Here is a 17,788-nt window from a genome sequence, read left to right on the forward strand (position 1 = left end):
GGGGTTTCACCCTTCAGTCTCCTCTTCAGGAGGTGAAATGCTGCATCAGTTGGGTTAAAGTCTGGTGATTGACTTTGCCAGTCTAAAACCTTCCACTTTCCCCACTGATAAATCCTTTGTTGAGTTGTGTTTTTGGATCATTGTCTAGCTGCATGATGAAGTTCCTCCCAATTAGAAATATTCTCAGAAGTAATCTCAGAAATATTTCTACCATAAGAAATATATTGTCACTACATGGTGCAGAAATATTAGTTCATGCTTTCGTCACCTCTAGACTAGATTACTGTAATGCCTTACTGTCTGGATGTTCCAGTAGGAGCATAAACAAGCTCCAGTTAGTCCAGAATGCTAACTTCTTCTTATTATTATTATTATTATCAATAATAATAATAACAATAATAATACATTTATTATTATTACAGTACTATTAATTACGATTTATTAAATATTGGCTGCGTCCAAAATTTTATACTACCCTACTACACGGTAGGTGAAAAGTTGTACGCCAGAGGGCTAATACGTCTGAATTCTCAGTAGGTGAGAAACAGTAGGCGAGAAATACCTGGATTTCCTCTTCGATTCACGTCCGTCGACATGAGTAACCGCTAAAAGGTCTCGTTTACCAACAAACATCACCGCGAAAGAGCGCGCAAAGTAATTTCGTGCGAAAAACAATTTAGTGCGAAAAACAACGGGAACTTGAAAAAAGCCGCAGCAAAATGGAGCATTTTTGGCTGCAACAATCACAAAAAATATATATCAATATAAAAACCCTCCTAAATCCTGTACGGACTGGGTTACAGTGTGTTTCTCTTGTACCAGGTGCTGATGGAGGACCGGCAGAGCGAGGCGGTGTACCTAGAGAGCAGTCCTCTTTTCCTCCAGGCCAAGAACAACCAGCTTGTGTTTCAAGCTCTTCAAGCTCTTCTTTCGTCTCGCAGTTCCTCAAAGGCTGACGCAGGAGAAACGCACGTCTCTGCACCGCTCTATGTTTAGTTTAGTTACAAAATATCAGTGTTTCTGGTAATCCGCTTGGAGCAAGATGTGGACTTGAACGTGGACCTTTAAAAACTGCATTCGGTTTCTCTCTTACTTATAAATGTAGTTAGGAAATGTTTGTTGTGGTTTTCAGTGTTGCACTGAAGCTATGAGCCTTAATGTACTGTAGCTAACAAGTAAAGCTTATCTCTAGCAGTTTAGCATCATGACACGTAAAGCATTTAATCCTTCACTACTAGCAGCTAAAAATTCTTTATTTGTACAGATAGATTACTAAACCAGGCACGTGTGTGACGATTTAAGCGTTCAGTTTCCACACTGCTGACAGTTTAGAGCCTCGTAGCTCTAGTGCAAAACTGAAGACTGAGCTCTGAGCTACATGTTGGGTGTTAAGTGTGTTCATGTCATTCGATATAATGCTGATAGTAGGCTTTGAGTGAGAATACTGGTAGGATTTTGAGTTGACCAGAGATGTTGGTATTGGTCATCCGATTGGCCGCTGTTTATCCCGCCAGCCCTCTCAGGACATCCTAGCAATCCCATGACCCCCCTCTTTTACCCCATACACGTACATATATAGACAGACTCTTTACAGAGATGCTGACGGACAGGGCTGATAGCTGTAGTGCCGAGTAAGATCTCAAGAGACTATAGGAAAACATTTTAGGAAAACATACAGATGTCCTACATACGGATATCCTCGTCCAATTAAAACGCATGAAATGAAGGTTCTGCATCACGGTTATTAGACTCTCCATTGTATTCCACACTAAAGCAGTCTCCCTAAATACATTTCACAACGCAGTCAGTTTTGAAAGATAATTAAAATGAACAACAAACAAGAACACAGAAAAATCTGGGGGGGGAAAAATCTTTTATTTCACACGGGGGAGAGGGGGGTGATGGGGTAATACAGTAGTGTTTCTCCCCAAACATAATCAACAGAGCTCCATCTCCTGGAAGATCACAACACCTGCACTGTGGATTAATCATTTCTAGTGCACACGACTCTGATTACGATTTCAGAAACATCTAGATATTGAAGCATTTCAACTGTGAAAGTGATTTATTTTGATTTTTTTCCCCATCCACGTAGCTCAGATAAAAGTCAGCCAGCCGTGCAGGAGTCACACCACTGTGTTTCGGATGGACCCGATCCCCTCGATCTGACACTCCACCACGTCTCCTGTCTGTAACAAAGAAACGACGGCATGGCTCGGATCATTACAAAGCAATACTGCTCTTTTAAATAGTTGCATGATTTAAGTGAAGGCTAAATCTATACAATAATTAAGCTTGCGATTTAACGCACAAGACACAGCTGGGCGGAGAAAATTTACTCCGATTTATTAGCGTACTTTTAAGATCATGGTCATTATGTGCATTTCAGATTTTAGTGATCGGTAATTCACTTTCTTAACCACTGAGCTACCACTTCCTATTTGTTAATCAGTTTAAATGAGTGGAGCACAGGATCGAACCCTGATGCATACCACAACAAACTCGCCAACTCCTCAGCAGATGTTTTGTCTGTGATGAAAAATCACACACCGTAAAATAATTAATTGGTCGAGAGTTGTGACGCGATCGCATATCATCGAAATACAGGCATCCCATTGAGGATTAAAGCTCCTCACGAGGAAAATTTGTCCGTTAAAATGTCACCGTTGCCTTTCGTTTATGTCTGCAAGCCGCGTGTGATGATAGAGCTTCTGTTTTTATTATGTCTGCATGTTGCGTTGGACACGTCTACCCTTTTTCCAAATAGAAAACTATTTCAGCTACTTTTCATAAACACTTGTGGCTTTTCAAGTGCTAGCTTTATGAGTAGAGATAAAACATTCTGATTGAACACGTCCTTTAGTCATGTGCTGAAAATAGAACTCTTGGGGCCTCACCGAAATAATTTGCGCTTCACTGCTGTGTAAATTACGTTCCTAATGACTTGCGATTGATGTCAAAGTCATTTGGAGGCACTGCGACTTGAACTCGTAGGAATATTTGATGGTTTTTGTGAAAGTACAATATCAGTATTTTTGTTTAGTGTGTTTGTTTGTTTTTAAACAGTAGGTGTGCTACTCCAGACTTCATGCTACTTTGCAGCTCCATGTGATAAATTAACACTACTGTGATCAATTAATTTATAATCCCAAACAGTGCATTATAGCAGTCTGCATAACGTCCGAATACCGTATTTTCTGAATTATTAAGAATCCCCCCCTGCCCCACACACACATTTGCAGGCGCTGTGACTTCTACTTGTAGGGACCTGTTTATTTTGGTTTTAGCCAAATGACAATATTAATTAAAAACAAACTACACAACATAAGTAGGTGTCTGATGGGTCATGTTTTAGAAGCAGTACAAAGAACTAATCAAATTTAGCACTCAGGTGTAGTCACGAGGTTTGTTTTGATGCCACATTTTATTCAAAAGCTCATTAACTAGAATTTTATGCAAAACATTACTTTTCTCATGGGGGGAGGGGCGTGTTTGCTGGTTTAAAAGAAATTAGCCATGAGGTGTGTTCAAATGTTGGTTCTAAAAGAAACACTTCGGCCGGCAAGACGAAGATGCTAAGAGAAGAGCGAGTGTAATTAACTTTTGTTCATGTAGATGGGCATTTGAGATCTAAACTTGGACCCAAATTAATGAGAAACGTAAGCACATGATTATGATTAACACATCAGTGTAAACAGCAACACACCGTAAACACTCGTGCAACACTGCATGGCCACGGACCTTAAAATCAACACGTTTTCCATGTGGCGCGTTAATGCTAACGCCTAATCGAAAAGCTTTCTGACTTCGTATTACTTTGTGTTTCCTCTCACCAAAAGTAATCTCAAAGGGTACATCTGTACAGATGTTCCTGCCTCAGTAGGAGATAACTCCGGAGCTGTTTTCTGACTCATGTCTGTAATCGCTTAGTTCCGCACGGTTTGGAACGTCATCAAACGCCAGATGTGATCGATGACTTTCTAAACCAGGCCATCACCAAGGGCACCTCTTAACGTTTCCGAGGATTTCGGCTCGCCGAAACTTATCTCGCCCCTGTCTCTTATGTATATTTACTCAGGGGATTAAATGAGCCACGGTGTTTCTCCATCACCATGACCAGGTCATATTAGTCTTATAGAGATTCACAGGATTGGAAAATGGAGAACAAGTCTACGCAGTGTAAGAAACTGGAAACTGAGCTCACCTTTAGAAAGATGGGTGGTTTTCTGAACACGCCCACTCCTGGAGGTGTGCCTGTTAGAAACACGTCGCCTGGGTACAGAGTCACAAACCTGCGTTCAAGACAAACAAACAAAGCTGTACAGAAGACACTAGGGATGCATTAACAATACAGCAATGTCTCAGTGCTCGCAGATCTGAACTGCTCACACGTGCAACAGTTTCTCTGCACGGTCACGTTACTGCTTAATGTGCTGCACGATTCAATGAGCACAGTATCAAACCTATACCGGTACTGGTATCAGTGCATCCCTGGAAGAGTCCGAAGATTGAATCTGAACGCTGCTTTAAGATCAGGTCAGTGAAATATGTTCAACACCATGCGCTGGATACTTACTGCGAGACCCACGCCACCACCTTCTCCGTCTTAAAGATCAGCTGACTGGTGTTGCTGTCCTGAACCACATCACCGTTTACCAGGCACCGGATCCCCAGATTGTGGACGTCTGATTTAAAGACAGCACATTACAGCTCTGACTCACAGCCTCGTGTTTTTTTACATTCACACCAACCCCCCCACCTACCCTTCAGTGCGTCCGTGGTAACAAGAGCAGGCCCTAGTGGACAGAATGTGTCGAATGTTTTTCCCAGAAGCCACTGCTTGCCATTGTTCATCTGCCAGTCACGAGCGCTGACGTCATTGGCTACGGTGAAGCCGGCAACGTGACCGAGAGCGTCCTCCTCCTGAGAATAACAGGCATGAGCGGAAGACGCCCTTTTTTTTTTTTTATAGGAATGAATTTCTAATTTGGTATTGATTTTTCTCCTCACATCAAACGTAGCCAAGATAAGTTTAATATCTGCGGTCTGCTTCTTTAGTTTTTGCACTGGAGCTGTGAGAATAATGTAGCTAACAGATGGAACAAACAGGAAGTCTATCTCATGCAAAATCATCAAGTTCTTCAGACTCGCTGATATGGTTTAGGACATCGTGTCACTTACTGTACCTTCCATGTATTTTTCCATATCGCTTATCCTAGACAGGGTCATGGGGGAGCCTGGAGCCTATCCCAGGAAATTCGGAGCACAAGGCGGGGGACACCCTGGATGGGGTGCCAAGCCATCGCAGGGCACAATCACACACACTCACACATTGTGTTGGAACACACTGGAAATGCCAATCAGTCTACAAAGTGTGTCTTTGGACTGGGGGAGAACATGTAAGCTCCACACACATACAGGGTGGAAGCAGGATTCGAACCCCCAAACCCGGAGGTGCGTGGCAAACATGATAACTGCTAAGCCACCGTGCCTCGCCTTACTGTAACTTATAAAGATTTACAGTAAACAGTGAGCTAATTTAGCCTCATTCTTCCGACGCAAAACTGAAAAATAAGAAGCGTCGTGTGCCAAACATATCTTGGCGGACTTTTGAGACGACCAAAAAAAAAAAATTGCCAGTTGATTTTTCACTAAAACAGACCTTCAGACTTGAGGATCGGACGTAAACTATTTTTCAGAGAGGAAATTGTGTTGAAGCTATAAACCGATAACATCTGCCCTATCTTAAATCGTTATTCTTTTTATAATCGGGTAGAATTGATTGTTTTTTGTCTAAAATGTTCAACATTATGTGCTTTGACTCGCCTTCACGTGCTTTCCTTTTTTTCCGATCACAAAGGCGAGCTCCACTTCCCAGTCCACCTCCTGCAAAAAAGAGCAACGTTAGTTAGTAATGTGTCACTCAGTAAAGTCGCCTCTGCCTTCCAGACGAGCAAAGGTAACAAAGGTTAGGCCAAAAAAAAAATAAAAAAATCACACTTTGGATTAATTTTTTACAAATGTAGCCCTGATGTCAAACTGAACACATTTTGCAGAAACAGCTTCTACACTGATTCCTGAACAAAACAAAAACTGGAATTTTCCCAGATGCTGCGAGTCTACTGGAGTTAATAGCCACATATTCAGCAGCGTAATCAAACAGATGTAATTATTTAAATATGTACAAAAGTCGCAGAGCTAAAAACGGTCAGAGCTCCATCCTGAAGCTAAATCATGTTGGCCATCGTAGTTAAACCATGCAACATTTATTTTTAAATAAATAAATAAACAAATAAAGGCTGGTTTTGCGACGCCAATACGAGGAAATCACAAAAATGTATTTTTTTTTGGAAAATTTTAAAACGATCGAACAACCTGCACTGGACCACTTGAGATGTAATGACCCTTTCAGCTCTGAGTTTTGCCTTTTATGGGCAAATTGTTTTTAAATCCGGTCGGAATTTTTTTTGTTTGGTTTGGCGTATGAAAGCATTTACACACAACTGTAACAGATAAAACTAAAGAAGGAAACGAAGTCGGATACGAATCATGTGTTCTCTGATTGGTCGCATTACGGATGAGGTGGGAACACTTTTGGATAAAATATTTCTATGGTTCATTATGATTGTCTCACACGATCAAATACACACACTTACGATATGTCTAAGTTTACACACTAACTTATACGCTGCACATTTGAGCTTATCGTTTGTCCAAACTGAGGCTAGCTGTAGATGAGGTGGTCGTGACCTGGCTCTTGGTTGGCAGGTGGATGTTGTCGTAGGGGCCCGTGATGGAGGAGGGGAACTTGCTGAAGATGATGGGCTCAGTGGGGATGGGGGCATTCTGCTCCAGGCAGTGGTCTCTGTAGTTCATACCCACACACACCACCTTGTCCGGGCCGGTGACCGGAGCCAGGAGCTGAATATCAGTGTGAGGGAGCACACACTTGCCACTGGACATGGCTCTGAAACAGAGAAGCAGCTATGGAGTTAGAATCATGCCATTAGAGATCTGCTGCTGTAAAAGTCTCATTGCAGCGTAACAGTCGGAAAATTTTCATCCCTTCGTCAAAAAATCCTGAGTTGTATGATGCCAAAAGTTGTTTTACACAAATAACCCACTTCCTGTGAGCGATTAGCTCCCTCTAGTGGCTCACTGTGTGTTTAGAGACATTATCAGTGTTCTAAAAACATGATTTCCACCAGTGCCAAGAACATTTTGTTGGCCAGCAGATACTGGAGGTAAATTTTAACAGCGAATACTGATCTTTAGACAACAGGACAATGATTTATCATGTTTTAGTCATTTGGTGGTTACTTATAGACTAAGTTTAGTCAGCTAAACCTGATCTAAGCCTTAAGGACTGAATTCTCAGTTGTAAGCTGTTTTGGATATCAGGAAAAAGATTAAATATAAGTGAGTCCATGAAGTCTGCCCCACCTCTGAGCACACTCTATGCCCTTCTCTCCCAGCTCCAAGAACTCTCTCATGGTGGACGGGACGGTCTGATCAAACGCCTTCAGGTCGACGACGCCGTTCGCGCTCTCCACACCGACCCTCGCACTTCCTTCGGCTCCCCGTCGGCGGAACTGAACCAGGCGCATGTTGGCTGAGGTGAGGGTGCGTGTGCCTGAGCCTACAGAAAACACATGACCAAGTCTCCTCAAACTGAGCCACGAGCCCCACACCACTCTCATCTCCTCTCTCTCTCACACACATACACACACACAGGGGTGAAGGGTCAGAGAGAGAAACAAGAGGACATCAGCGTCAGAAATAAAGAGAGAAAGATTTGAGACTCAGAAAGTGTATAAACGATGTTTTGGAGAAATAAATCTGTCGTATTAGAAATTCTTTATTCTAATATTTTGAGATACTGGGTTTTTGATTTCCAAGAGCTGTAAGCCGTAATCATCGAGATTTAAAAAAATAAATAAATAAAGGCTTAAAATATTTCACTTTATGTGTAATGAATCTAGAATATATGAAAGTTCCACTTTTTGAATTACATTACAGGGAAAAATGAACTTTTCCACAATATTTTGAGATGCACCTGTATTTCTCTATCTATGAAACTCACACTGAACTATGAATTCACTAATCCCATCTATCCATCCATCCATTTTCCATACCCGGAGGAAACCCCCAGAGCACGGGCAGACCATGCAAGCTCCGTGCGCACAGTGCAGAGGCGGGATTAGAAGCCCCAACCCCAGAGATGTGAGGCAAATGTACTAACCAACCACTAAGCCACCCTGCCCCCCTCACTAATCCCAAATTAATAACAAACTTTTCAATAACTATATGCAGCTAACGCATTTATTAAAGTTCCGTATTCATTATACAGTTGTGATACAACACCACAGCTGGTCAGAATGTACTGATTGGTTTTCTATCACAGGAGCTCTGACGGTAGTTCTGGCTGTAATTCAAATCACATGGTTATATCAATGCACTTGTAACACATTATCGTTTCTATCGCTACTTTGTAAAAAAAAAATATTTAAGGAAGGAGTCTCCAGTGTCTACGTTTTTTTTTTTTGTTGTTGCTTTTGAGACAGAGGACGCTGCGCTTCCAGGTCTCTCAGTAACACGACAAGCTGCATTGTGTTTGCTTGTTTGTTTGTTTGTTTTGTCTTATTGCCTTCAAGAGAGGGAAAACAAGAGCCTGGTGAAGGAACGACTGTTTATAGCTGCTATAATATAAGCGATAACAGGAACTTGTTCTTGTGGATGTTCTACAACATCAAATCGAATTAAACGCATAAAATTGACGCCGTTCTTGAATAAAAATATTTGAAATATTCAGTGTGGGAATATTTCCCTGCTATAAGAGGAGTAAATAACTTACAATAACTTGCTGTTATTGGAAAATAATCCACTTAGGGATGGTAATAGTAAGTCAACTTCATCACACCTTTCTGTCTTGGATTATTTTCCTATAACAGCACGACACTAAGTGTTTTATTCCTTTGTATATCATACCTGGTTCCCTACCTGATTCTGGGAATAACAATTCTGCATCAAATGTAGACTTTCAACAGGAAGAGGTTTCTCCACGACAAGTGAGAGTGTGAGTGAGTGTGTGAGAGAGTGAGAGTGAGTGAGTGAGTGAGTGAGAGTGTGTGTGTGTGTGTGTGTGTGTGTGTGTGTGTGTGTGTGTGTGTGTGTGTTCACGTGACTCCAAATTCGTTAACCTTTGTCCAGCAGTAAAGTTCACAATAAAGCCGCTCACCTCTGCAGGTTCTCGTGTCCGGAAGTAAATAAACACACCTGCCGAATTACTACTTCCGGGTTTACTACCTGCAGTCCGGTAGATTAAATTTAATCTACTTCAACGCGATAAAGTGACCATATTATTCAAATTTGTCGTTTTTTTTATCATGAATTTGTAATCATAAAACTTTACAAAAATTATTCCGTGTTTCTATTGTCTTGTTGATTTCGCGACCGCGCAGAAGTTTCTACAACAACAAATCCCGTGACTCGACAGCGCGGTCACGTGATCATTCAGTCAGCTGACAGCCGTGTCTCATTGGTGCAACGTCAAACTGCGTGTTAAGGAATACGTAGTGAACTTCAGTAAGACCGGGTTTCATATTACACCTAGTGTCCTTATATAGGAAGCAGGACGGCGTTTGGGATCGAGCCATTTTGTCTTGAAGTGGAGTGGAAACCAGCGACATGGCTTTGAGGTAATGATTACTAAACGTTTAAAAAATGTGTTTGTGAGTTAATATAGTAAAATATTAAGTTAAATATGTATTTAAAGTGAAGTCGTGCTTGTTAGCTGGACGCATTTAGTTTTTAATGTTTAAGATTTGTATATTATATTTATATATAAATATAATATATATAACATTTATTATTACTATTATTATTGTTATTAGTTTTATTATTTATTTCTAAACATTGGCTTCTTCCTTCTCTCTTTCATTCATGCAGTAGTTGCCTTTGTCTTAAAATGAGTTTCACTTCTTGTGAATCATGAGCTCAGTTCTTTCTGCACTGAAGTTAATCTACATTTATATATATGTGTCTTCTATTTTTAATATTCAGTTTTACTTTTCTGGCTTTAATTGTTGTTGTTGTTTTGCATGTTCTGCTTCAAGGAAAAATGTAACTACATGGCTAATTTTATTACTAAACTATGTTTTTCTTTTAAAAGTATTATTATTATTATTTTATCTCCCTAGTGTGCAACCTGTTCAGTGGACCACTGACTACAAGGACAAAAAGTGAGTGATTAAGAGGACAGAGGTCTCTTGTGGATTGCTTCAGTATCAGATAGATTAGACTTTACACTCCGGTATCAGATCAGTGATGGGTCACGGCTGATGTCTGCCAAACACTTGGACACGTCTGAGTCTTGGAGTCCCACTTCTGCAGTATCCCTTATCTGCTTCCTCATCCACTGCATCCATGATTACACAAACACACACACACACACACACACACACACAGTGTGATTTTTTTTTTTTGTATATATTTAAAAGTTATACCCATCATATCAGTTATCGAGTATACTTATCAGTTAGGGGTTCGGGCAGTGGTCACCAACTCTGTTCCTGGAGATCTTCCTTCCTGGAGATTTTAGCTCCATCCATATTCGTGATCACCTGACCATCTAGTTACTGATCAATTAAAAGAGGCGTGTTAGATTTTGATTGGAGATGAACCCTGCAAGATTTTAGAGCTCAAGGAAGAGAGTTTGTGACCACTGAATTAGTATAAGGCGTGTTTGTCGTCTGATGTTTGCTTCTTCATGTTACGGCGATTTACTGGGGTTCTCGAATGTTTTGAATCCAGGGAACCTTCCCAGAGTGAAAGAATTACCCCCCCCCCCCCCCCCCCAATAAGATCGCAGAACTTATTTAATCCTAGGAACAACGCTGCGAATAGGTATTGTCGTACTCATTATTATTTTTTTTGTTTTGAGCCATTAGAGCTTTTTATGCCTGAAGTTTCCTCTCATAGAGATGTAGCTTTAACATCATAACAGGTGTCCTTCAGCCTCTTCCCGAGAACAACTGTCTTGTAGCGTGAAGTTAGTGTTCTGTCAGTTTAGTATCATTCCTCCTGTCAATGTGTGAAGGGAGAAAAGTGGAACGTTGAAAGCAGGACGTAATGCAGGTGATTTTTAAGTAGTTTTTGACTTAAATCTCTAGTAAATGTGTCTTCCTGCTGTTTCACGTTTTATTTATTATGTAGCTCGATGCTCGTGTGCTTCAGGAAAGTATTCAAAAGGAGAACCTCTTGTGAAACGTGTCTGTCGTTCACAGTTACGACGGCGTCCTTTTGGTAGCGCAGAACTTTGACGACCTTCCCAGTGAGCTGGAGGGACTGAAAGCTCCTCTGCAGGATTATAGTGCTGTGAGTTCTCTCACACACACACACACATGATCAAAACGGAGTTATAGAAGGATTGACCTGAAGTGTTTACCCATGATGCTCCCTGTCTCGCTCAGGTGGACAGCGCTCTGACGGACAGTGTGGTCATCCTGAAGGTTGATGATTTGCCAGGACACAGGCTGGTGTTCGCCCCTACAGGACCGCTTAACCGAGACTACGATGACGTCAGGCGCTTCAGTGACGCCGCCGAGAAAGGCGTTAAGAGGTCCGCAGTGCAGCACGTAACATTTAAGCCAGGGGTGTCCAGTCTTACCCGGAAAGCATCGGTGTAAGTGCAGGTTTTCATTCCAACCAAGCAAAAGCCACACCTGAGTCTATTGAAAGCTAAGATCAACTGATTAAACAGGTGGAATCAGGTGTGGCTCCTGCTTGAATGGAATGAAAACCTCCACCCACACCGGCCCTTTCCGGATAACCAGGACAGCCCTGATTTAAGCTTTCAGAACGATCCTTTCTTAGGATCAGTGTTATTTAACGCTCAATTGCACTGGAGAAGAGCTGCATGAGATTGTGTGGTCACATGATCTGCTCAAAGAGGAATAGTTTTTTGTTTTGTTTTTTGTTTTCTCTTGTTTGTTTGTTTGTTTAAACGATACTTATCCTTATACCACAGCAGCTCTGTTGAAATCTTGAGTCTGATTGGTCAGAATACATTTTCCATATCAGCAGCTCTGACTGTGTTTTAACGTTTCTTGGGAAGGGTCTCCAGTGTCTGAGGTTTGTACCAGTCCGATGTAAGACAGGAAGGTGTTCAGGACCTTTCCGATCTCCTGGTCACAGAGCGGCCGTTTTTAGCTGCCATAACATCAGTGAGAACAGGAACGAACATGTTTTGTGGCCGTGTGTCGCACTTTCATTCCTCAAAGTGACCCCAAGTCTCATTTCATCAGGGCTCTGAAGGCAGGCATGCAGCACCCCCTGCTGGTGTGTCCTCCACACAGCGCTTATAAGAAGAACACCTTAGCGGCGGTCCTGGGAGCCTTGCAAGCTCTGTACCTGGTGAGCGCTGTCTCTTGGCTCGTGTCTGATTATAGAAATACGATATCTAGGTGTGTGTGTGTGTGTGTGTGTGTGTCTTTTTTAAAATAAGAATAAGCTTTTCAAACACTACTCTGTTCCTTGTCGGTGTGTATGAAAGCCCCTGGAGCTGCGGGAGGTGAGGTCATCTCCTCATAAAGTGGTTTTATTGGGTTTGTGGGTGAAGGACAAGCCTCAGGGTGAGCACATCACCGAGCTCGCCATGGCTCTGGAGAGCGGAAGGTTAGTGTTGGTTCATGAGAGACGTTTATTTGTGTGTGTGTATGTATATCTGTGGAATTACATTTTGCATGTTGTTTGGATCTGAACCCGCTGCTTCTAGCTCTCTCAGCAGACACTGATCATGCCTAATCATGTAGCATTACGAGCAGGTAGCCAAGCTGAAGTCGCTCCACTTTTCACCCTTTATTTGGTTAGATGGTGCGTTAGTCACAAATAAAACACTGGAATCCCTTTGATGTAACTTGGTACTAGCCGGCTGTAGCGTTGCCTACAGTGAAATACAAATAACGCTTTACAGCAGCTACTTTAACTGCTGAGGTGTTCCTAATTTGCGTATTGCGTGTATTCTTAAGCCCTTTTATTAGAATACGGGTGTAAAGATTATCCTAGGCTGTTATTTTAATATTAAGTCTATTTATGTTTAATCACTGAACTGTGCTAATAAGCTTTTGTGACTCCACACTATTCATGAAGGCTTCTGGGGTGTGTGTGTGTGTGTGTGTGTGTGTGTGTGTGTGTGTGTGTGTGTAGGGTAGTGTATCGGGACATTGGTGGCTCTGATCCAGAGCGTATGGCTGCACCGCGTGCAGCTGAATACGTGCAGGAAGTTTTCAAGGACACCAACGTGCAGGTTAAATACTCCACTGCAGCGCTGAACCATGAACACTTACTCCTTATCATCACAGCATAGTGTCTGTCTCTCTCTCTCTCTTTCTCTGTATGCCTCTCTTTCTGTCTGGCTGGCTCTATTCCATGCCTGTCCGTCTCTGTTCTCTTCTTGTTCTCTCTCTCTCTCTCTCTCTTTCTTTCTCTGTATGCCTCTCTTTCTGTCTGGCTGGCTCTATTCCATGCCTGTCCGTCTCTGTTCTCTTCTTGTTCTCTCTCTCTCTCTCTCTCACACATTACTCTCTTGTCTCGCTCCCTCCTCTTTTTGCCTCATTCAATCTAATGTCTTCATTTTGTCCCATCCCCTCTCTCTCTCTCTCTCTCTCTCTCTCTCTCTCTCTCTCTCTCTCAGGTGAAGGTGGTGAGTGATTTGAGGCTGTTGGAGAAGGAGTATCCGTGTTTGGCTGCAGTTAATCGCTGTGCTAACAGTAAGAGTTTCTTCATCAGGACGTTATAGTACTATTGAAATGTATTCATTTGTCCTGTACAGTATTTTTAACTTTTCAGTCATAGCTTATTACTAACAAATTGTTCTTTGTGTGTGTGTGTGTGTGTGTGTGTGTGTGTGTACACCATGCAGCTGTCCCACGCCATCAGGCCCGAGTGATTCACCTTGAGTATTGTGGGGAGGGACCCATTCAGAAGACCCTTATGCTAGTGGGCAAGGTGTGTGTGTGTGTGTGTGTGTGTGTGTGTGTGTGTGTGTGTGTGTGTGTGTGTGTGTGTGTGAGAGGGTGTATCTGTCATGTTAACTGTTGTGTTGTGCTGTAGGGCATCACCTATGACACCGGTGGAGCCGACATCAAGGCTGGAGGTTTCATGGCTGGCATGCACAGGGATAAATGTGGATCTGCTGCTGTAGCTGGCTTCTTCCAGGTGTGTGTGTGTGAGGGGGGTTTAATAGCAGTTTAGCCCTGCAAAAACGTAAGTGAGGACAGGGACTAACTTGTCTCACACAACATTAAATGTTACTATAAACACATAAAGGACGTTTTGTTCTGAGGCAAATTGCTGTTCTATAAGCGGAATAAAACACTTGGGGCGTGTACCGTTATTACAAAACGACGAACTTCAATACGGTAACACTTCGAGTGGGAGTCACGTCACACGACACGTCTTTGATTATTTCCTATAACATTACACCCCCGAGGGTTTTATTCCTTACTTATTACTGCTCACACCGCTACTCATTTAAATTATGCAGTTAATATAATAATAATAATTATTATTATTAAATTGTATTAAAGTAATTAATAAAACTAAGTATCATGTAATTATTGATAGGCTAGCAAGACGACAGTGATGATGAGTTATGATGAATGAAAGCGTATAAAACCCCCGTCGCTATCGGCGTCCTTATATCTGAAAAACAGCTGGGAGTTGAGGAGTTTTTCACCTCTGTGTTGTGAGTTAATCTCTGCTTCTTTCCTTTCTGTCTCAGATTCTGGCCAGGCTGAAGCCCAAACAGCTGAAGGTTGTAGGTTCCATGGCGATGGTGCGCAACAGCGTGGGCTCAGGTGGGGGATCTCTTACGCAGGCTGGTGTAGATGAGTGTGGGGGGAGGGGATGTGTGCTGATTCAACACTTTCCTTATACAGTTAGCACATCTGTCTGTCTGTCTTAGCATGTTTGCCTCGCACCTCCGGGGTTGGGGGTCGAATCCCATCTCTGCCCTGTGTGGGCGGAGTTTGGTTTCCTACAAGTACTCCAGTTTCCTCCCCAGTACAAAAACATGCGTTGTAGGATGATGTGGCATTTCTAAAGTGTGTGTGTGTGTGTGTGTGTGTGTGTGTGTGTGTGTGTGTGTGTGTTTGCTTGCAGACTGCTACGTGGCTGACGAGCTGATCGTATCTCGAGCTGGTCGCAGAGTGCGTGTTGGCAACACTGATGCCGAGGGACGCATGGTCATGGTGGACCTGCTCTGTGAGATGAAAGAGAAGGTATATACACACACACGCACGTGCGCGCACGCAGTAATCCAGCTGTCGATTGGAGCTCGTCCTGTGTTTTAGCACCCTGCTGGTGAAAGGGTCACAAATCTAGTATTTTATTGAATTAAATTTGAATTTATTTGCAGTTTCATTACAGCTCACTGAAAGCTATATGATGTGTAGCATCACGACCGGAGTCTAAACCGTCATGTGACTTTATCACTCCAGATCAATGTTTATCAGAGATCCGCGCTAACGCCTATCCGTGTCGTCCGTTACTCTGACCTCATCAGCATTGTGACCTCATCACAGTACACGATGTCTCCTCGTGTCCCTCAGAAAGATTTGCCTTTACTCACCGTGTTCCTGCGCACTGCACGTCTACATCAACACCTTTAGCCTAGCGTTTGTTAAAGGGTTTTTTTTTTTTTTTGTTTGTTTGTTTGTTTTTTGATGAATGTGCGGTCATGTGTTTTTGTTAGCGATGACACCGTTCTAATACCCAGGACCGCTATCAGGATGATCGCAGCAAAAAATAGTGGGTCAGATATCTGCGAGGAAAAGGAGAACGAATTCAATCCGATCTTGTAACTACTGGAATTAAAGTTCTGCGGTTAAAAAAAAAATATATATTAAAGCTTAATGTTTTATTTTTATGGGATAGGTTTTGGAATTGACTGTCCAAGTTTTAGTATCCGTATTAGAAAAGAAGAAATGGTATTGTCGTCATGTGTAGTTTTAGTTTTTATGGACTACATTAACAAAAGCCTCATTTAAAAATGTAAGCACTTAGAAGATTCAAAGTATGTTAGATAAGTAGTTGTGTGTGTGTGTGTGTGTGTGTGTGTGTGTGTGTGTGTGTGTGTGTGTGTGTGTGTGTTTCCCTCAGGCGGTGAATGAAGTCTCTCCACATCTCTTCACCATCGCCACTCTGACCGGTCACGCCATCAGAGCCATGGGACCCAATTACTCCGTAATCTCACATACACTCTTGACACATTTAGCCGCTTTCCGCTAGCAGCGTGTACGAAACTTCACCGACACGTCGCACAGCGTTCTTAACTTGCACGTGAAAAGGAAGAGCAAGTGCTGCTCTGTCGATCCTACACGCTTTTCTAGCACTAGGGCGAGATGTTTTTTACGTTCCTGCGTTGATGTACACGCTCTGAGCAAAAGTGCAAAACGCTGACGCTAAGCACGTCTGAAATATAGTGTTTGAAACCGAGTCGGTTGACAATGAAGCATGTCTGAGAGAAGTTTTTGTGGTTTTTTTTGTGTGTAAATAACACCGATCTCGGCGTGTTTAGATCATTCTGGATAATGGAGCTGCACGTCATGAAGACAACGGCCTAAAGTGGCAGAAAGGTGTGTGAGGGTGCAAAAAGGATTTTGAATTTAACGTGTGCTGGAACTTACTATATGCTGATTGTACTTATATTGTGTGTGTTTGTGTGTGTGTGTCAGCGGGTGAGGTCCTGGGCGACATGTTCGAAGTGTCCACTATCCGTAGGGAGGATTACGAGTTCCATAAAGGGAAGTCTGAGTATGAGGACATCCTGCAGTGTAACAACTTGCCCTCCTCTGCCACGCCACGTGGACACCAGACTCCTGCAGCCTTCCTCATCATGACCTCCGGCCTGGACCAGGTGCACACACACACACATATATATATATACACACACACACACACACACACACACACTAATGGTATTCCGAGTATCACGTTCCCCATGATTAAACAAAATCACACGAGTCTTGTTCTCTCTCTCTTATTCAGCATGGACTGGACTCTGAGAAGCCTCTCCCCTACTCCCATATTGACATCGCTGGTTCCAGTGGTCCTTTCCCAGGAGTCCCCACTGGTGCCCCTCTTCTCGCCATGGCAACCAAATACGTTCTCCAGAACTGACGTGCCTCCTGTGAGAACTGACCCACATTTTCACTGATTGAAAACCAAAACCATTACATATTCCGATTTTATATTAGTCTATTATTTAAAAATTAATTAATTAATTAATTAATTAATTAATAATAATAATAATCAGACAATCCTGGGTCATTCTACAAGTGAAAAGTGTAACGGTTCCAGATTTGGCAGCTCGTTTGTGGGAAAGCGTTGTGTGACGGTTCTTGTATCGATTATTCCTTTCTATATATAATTTACTCAGAATAAATCTACCTATCCGTCCGTGGCTTCGTCTTCTTCTTTCAGTGCTATCGCTCCATCCGTGCATAGTCTCATCCCTCCAGACCATTCCCTCTCATCTCTAAACGAGATCCGAACAAAAAAATACTCTGGGATGATGACAAATTTGAAAGATCCAGCTTTATTGTGTACGAATGGCACGAAGAGGTGTCGGCTCGTCAAATAATTCTGATTCAGCACGAAAAAAAAACAAGCTCATGGTTTTTAAATGTAGAAATTCTGAAGCTTGATTTAGTAGCAAGTCCATACAGAACTGAAGGAACTTTTGGAATTAAAGTAGATGGGTATGATGGGGTAGTTGGGTATTATG

At 42.4% G+C, this 17,788-nt stretch overlaps 2 protein-coding genes across 7 annotated transcripts; one reads left to right on the forward strand and one right to left on the reverse strand.

The window, feature by feature from the left end:
* Positions 1 to 1,854: 1,854 nt before the first annotated feature.
* LOC128607423 (fumarylacetoacetate hydrolase domain-containing protein 2) lies at positions 1,855 to 9,492 on the reverse strand. 6 transcript variants are annotated; one of them, XM_053624266.1, is made up of 8 exons: positions 9,239 to 9,492; positions 7,444 to 7,707; positions 6,751 to 6,967; positions 5,827 to 5,886; positions 4,764 to 4,923; positions 4,577 to 4,685; positions 4,205 to 4,292; positions 1,855 to 2,189 (listed from the first exon to the last, which is right to left on the reverse strand). In XM_053624266.1, the coding sequence occupies exons 2-8, from the start codon at positions 7,698 to 7,700 to the stop codon at positions 2,127 to 2,129; spliced, it is 954 nt and encodes a 317-aa protein (XP_053480241.1). In that variant the 5' UTR covers positions 7,701 to 7,707; positions 9,239 to 9,492; the 3' UTR covers positions 1,855 to 2,126. The 6 variants fall into 6 exon arrangements, with proteins under 6 accessions (XP_053480241.1, XP_053480243.1, XP_053480242.1 ...); XM_053624268.1 differs by having other exon boundaries at positions 7,444 to 7,639; positions 9,239 to 9,491; XM_053624267.1 differs by lacking the exon at positions 9,239 to 9,492 and adding an exon at positions 9,001 to 9,143 and having other exon boundaries at positions 7,444 to 7,639.
* Positions 9,493 to 9,608: 116 nt separating this feature from the next.
* zgc:152830 (uncharacterized protein LOC767682 homolog) lies at positions 9,609 to 17,460 on the forward strand. Its single transcript, XM_053624263.1, has 16 exons — positions 9,609 to 9,698; positions 10,200 to 10,241; positions 11,286 to 11,376; positions 11,472 to 11,620; positions 12,306 to 12,414; positions 12,554 to 12,675; positions 13,207 to 13,306; positions 13,694 to 13,769; positions 13,922 to 14,007; positions 14,113 to 14,217; positions 14,783 to 14,858; positions 15,163 to 15,281; positions 16,162 to 16,245; positions 16,580 to 16,637; positions 16,737 to 16,918; positions 17,050 to 17,460. The coding sequence occupies exons 1-16, from the start codon at positions 9,688 to 9,690 to the stop codon at positions 17,179 to 17,181; spliced, it is 1,542 nt and encodes a 513-aa protein (XP_053480238.1). The 5' UTR covers positions 9,609 to 9,687; the 3' UTR covers positions 17,182 to 17,460.
* Positions 17,461 to 17,788: the final 328 nt, after the last annotated feature.

This window comes from Ictalurus furcatus, chromosome 5, assembly GCF_023375685.1.
Source record: "Ictalurus furcatus strain D&B chromosome 5, Billie_1.0, whole genome shotgun sequence".
Lineage (NCBI taxonomy): Eukaryota > Metazoa > Chordata > Actinopteri > Siluriformes > Ictaluridae > Ictalurus > Ictalurus furcatus.

Bases quoted from the DNA above. Each gene is read 5' to 3' on its own strand.
- LOC128607423 (XM_053624264.1), bottom strand. From the start codon at position 9,027: ATGCAGAATTGTTATTCCCAGAATCAGGTAGGGAACCAG. The intron at 5,887-6,750 runs GTCACGACCACC...TCTTTTTTGCAG, and splicing joins ACCTGCCAACCAAGAGCCAG to GAGGTGGACTGGGAAGTGGA. The intron at 4,686-4,763 runs GTAGGTGGGGGG...TCTTTAAATCAG, and splicing joins TACCACGGACGCACTGAAGG to ACGTCCACAATCTGGGGATC.
- zgc:152830 (XM_053624263.1), top strand. The intron at 13,770-13,921 runs GTAAGAGTTTCT...TACACCATGCAG, and splicing joins AGTTAATCGCTGTGCTAACA to CTGTCCCACGCCATCAGGCC. The intron at 14,218-14,782 runs GTGTGTGTGTGT...TTTCTGTCTCAG, and splicing joins CTGTAGCTGGCTTCTTCCAG to ATTCTGGCCAGGCTGAAGCC.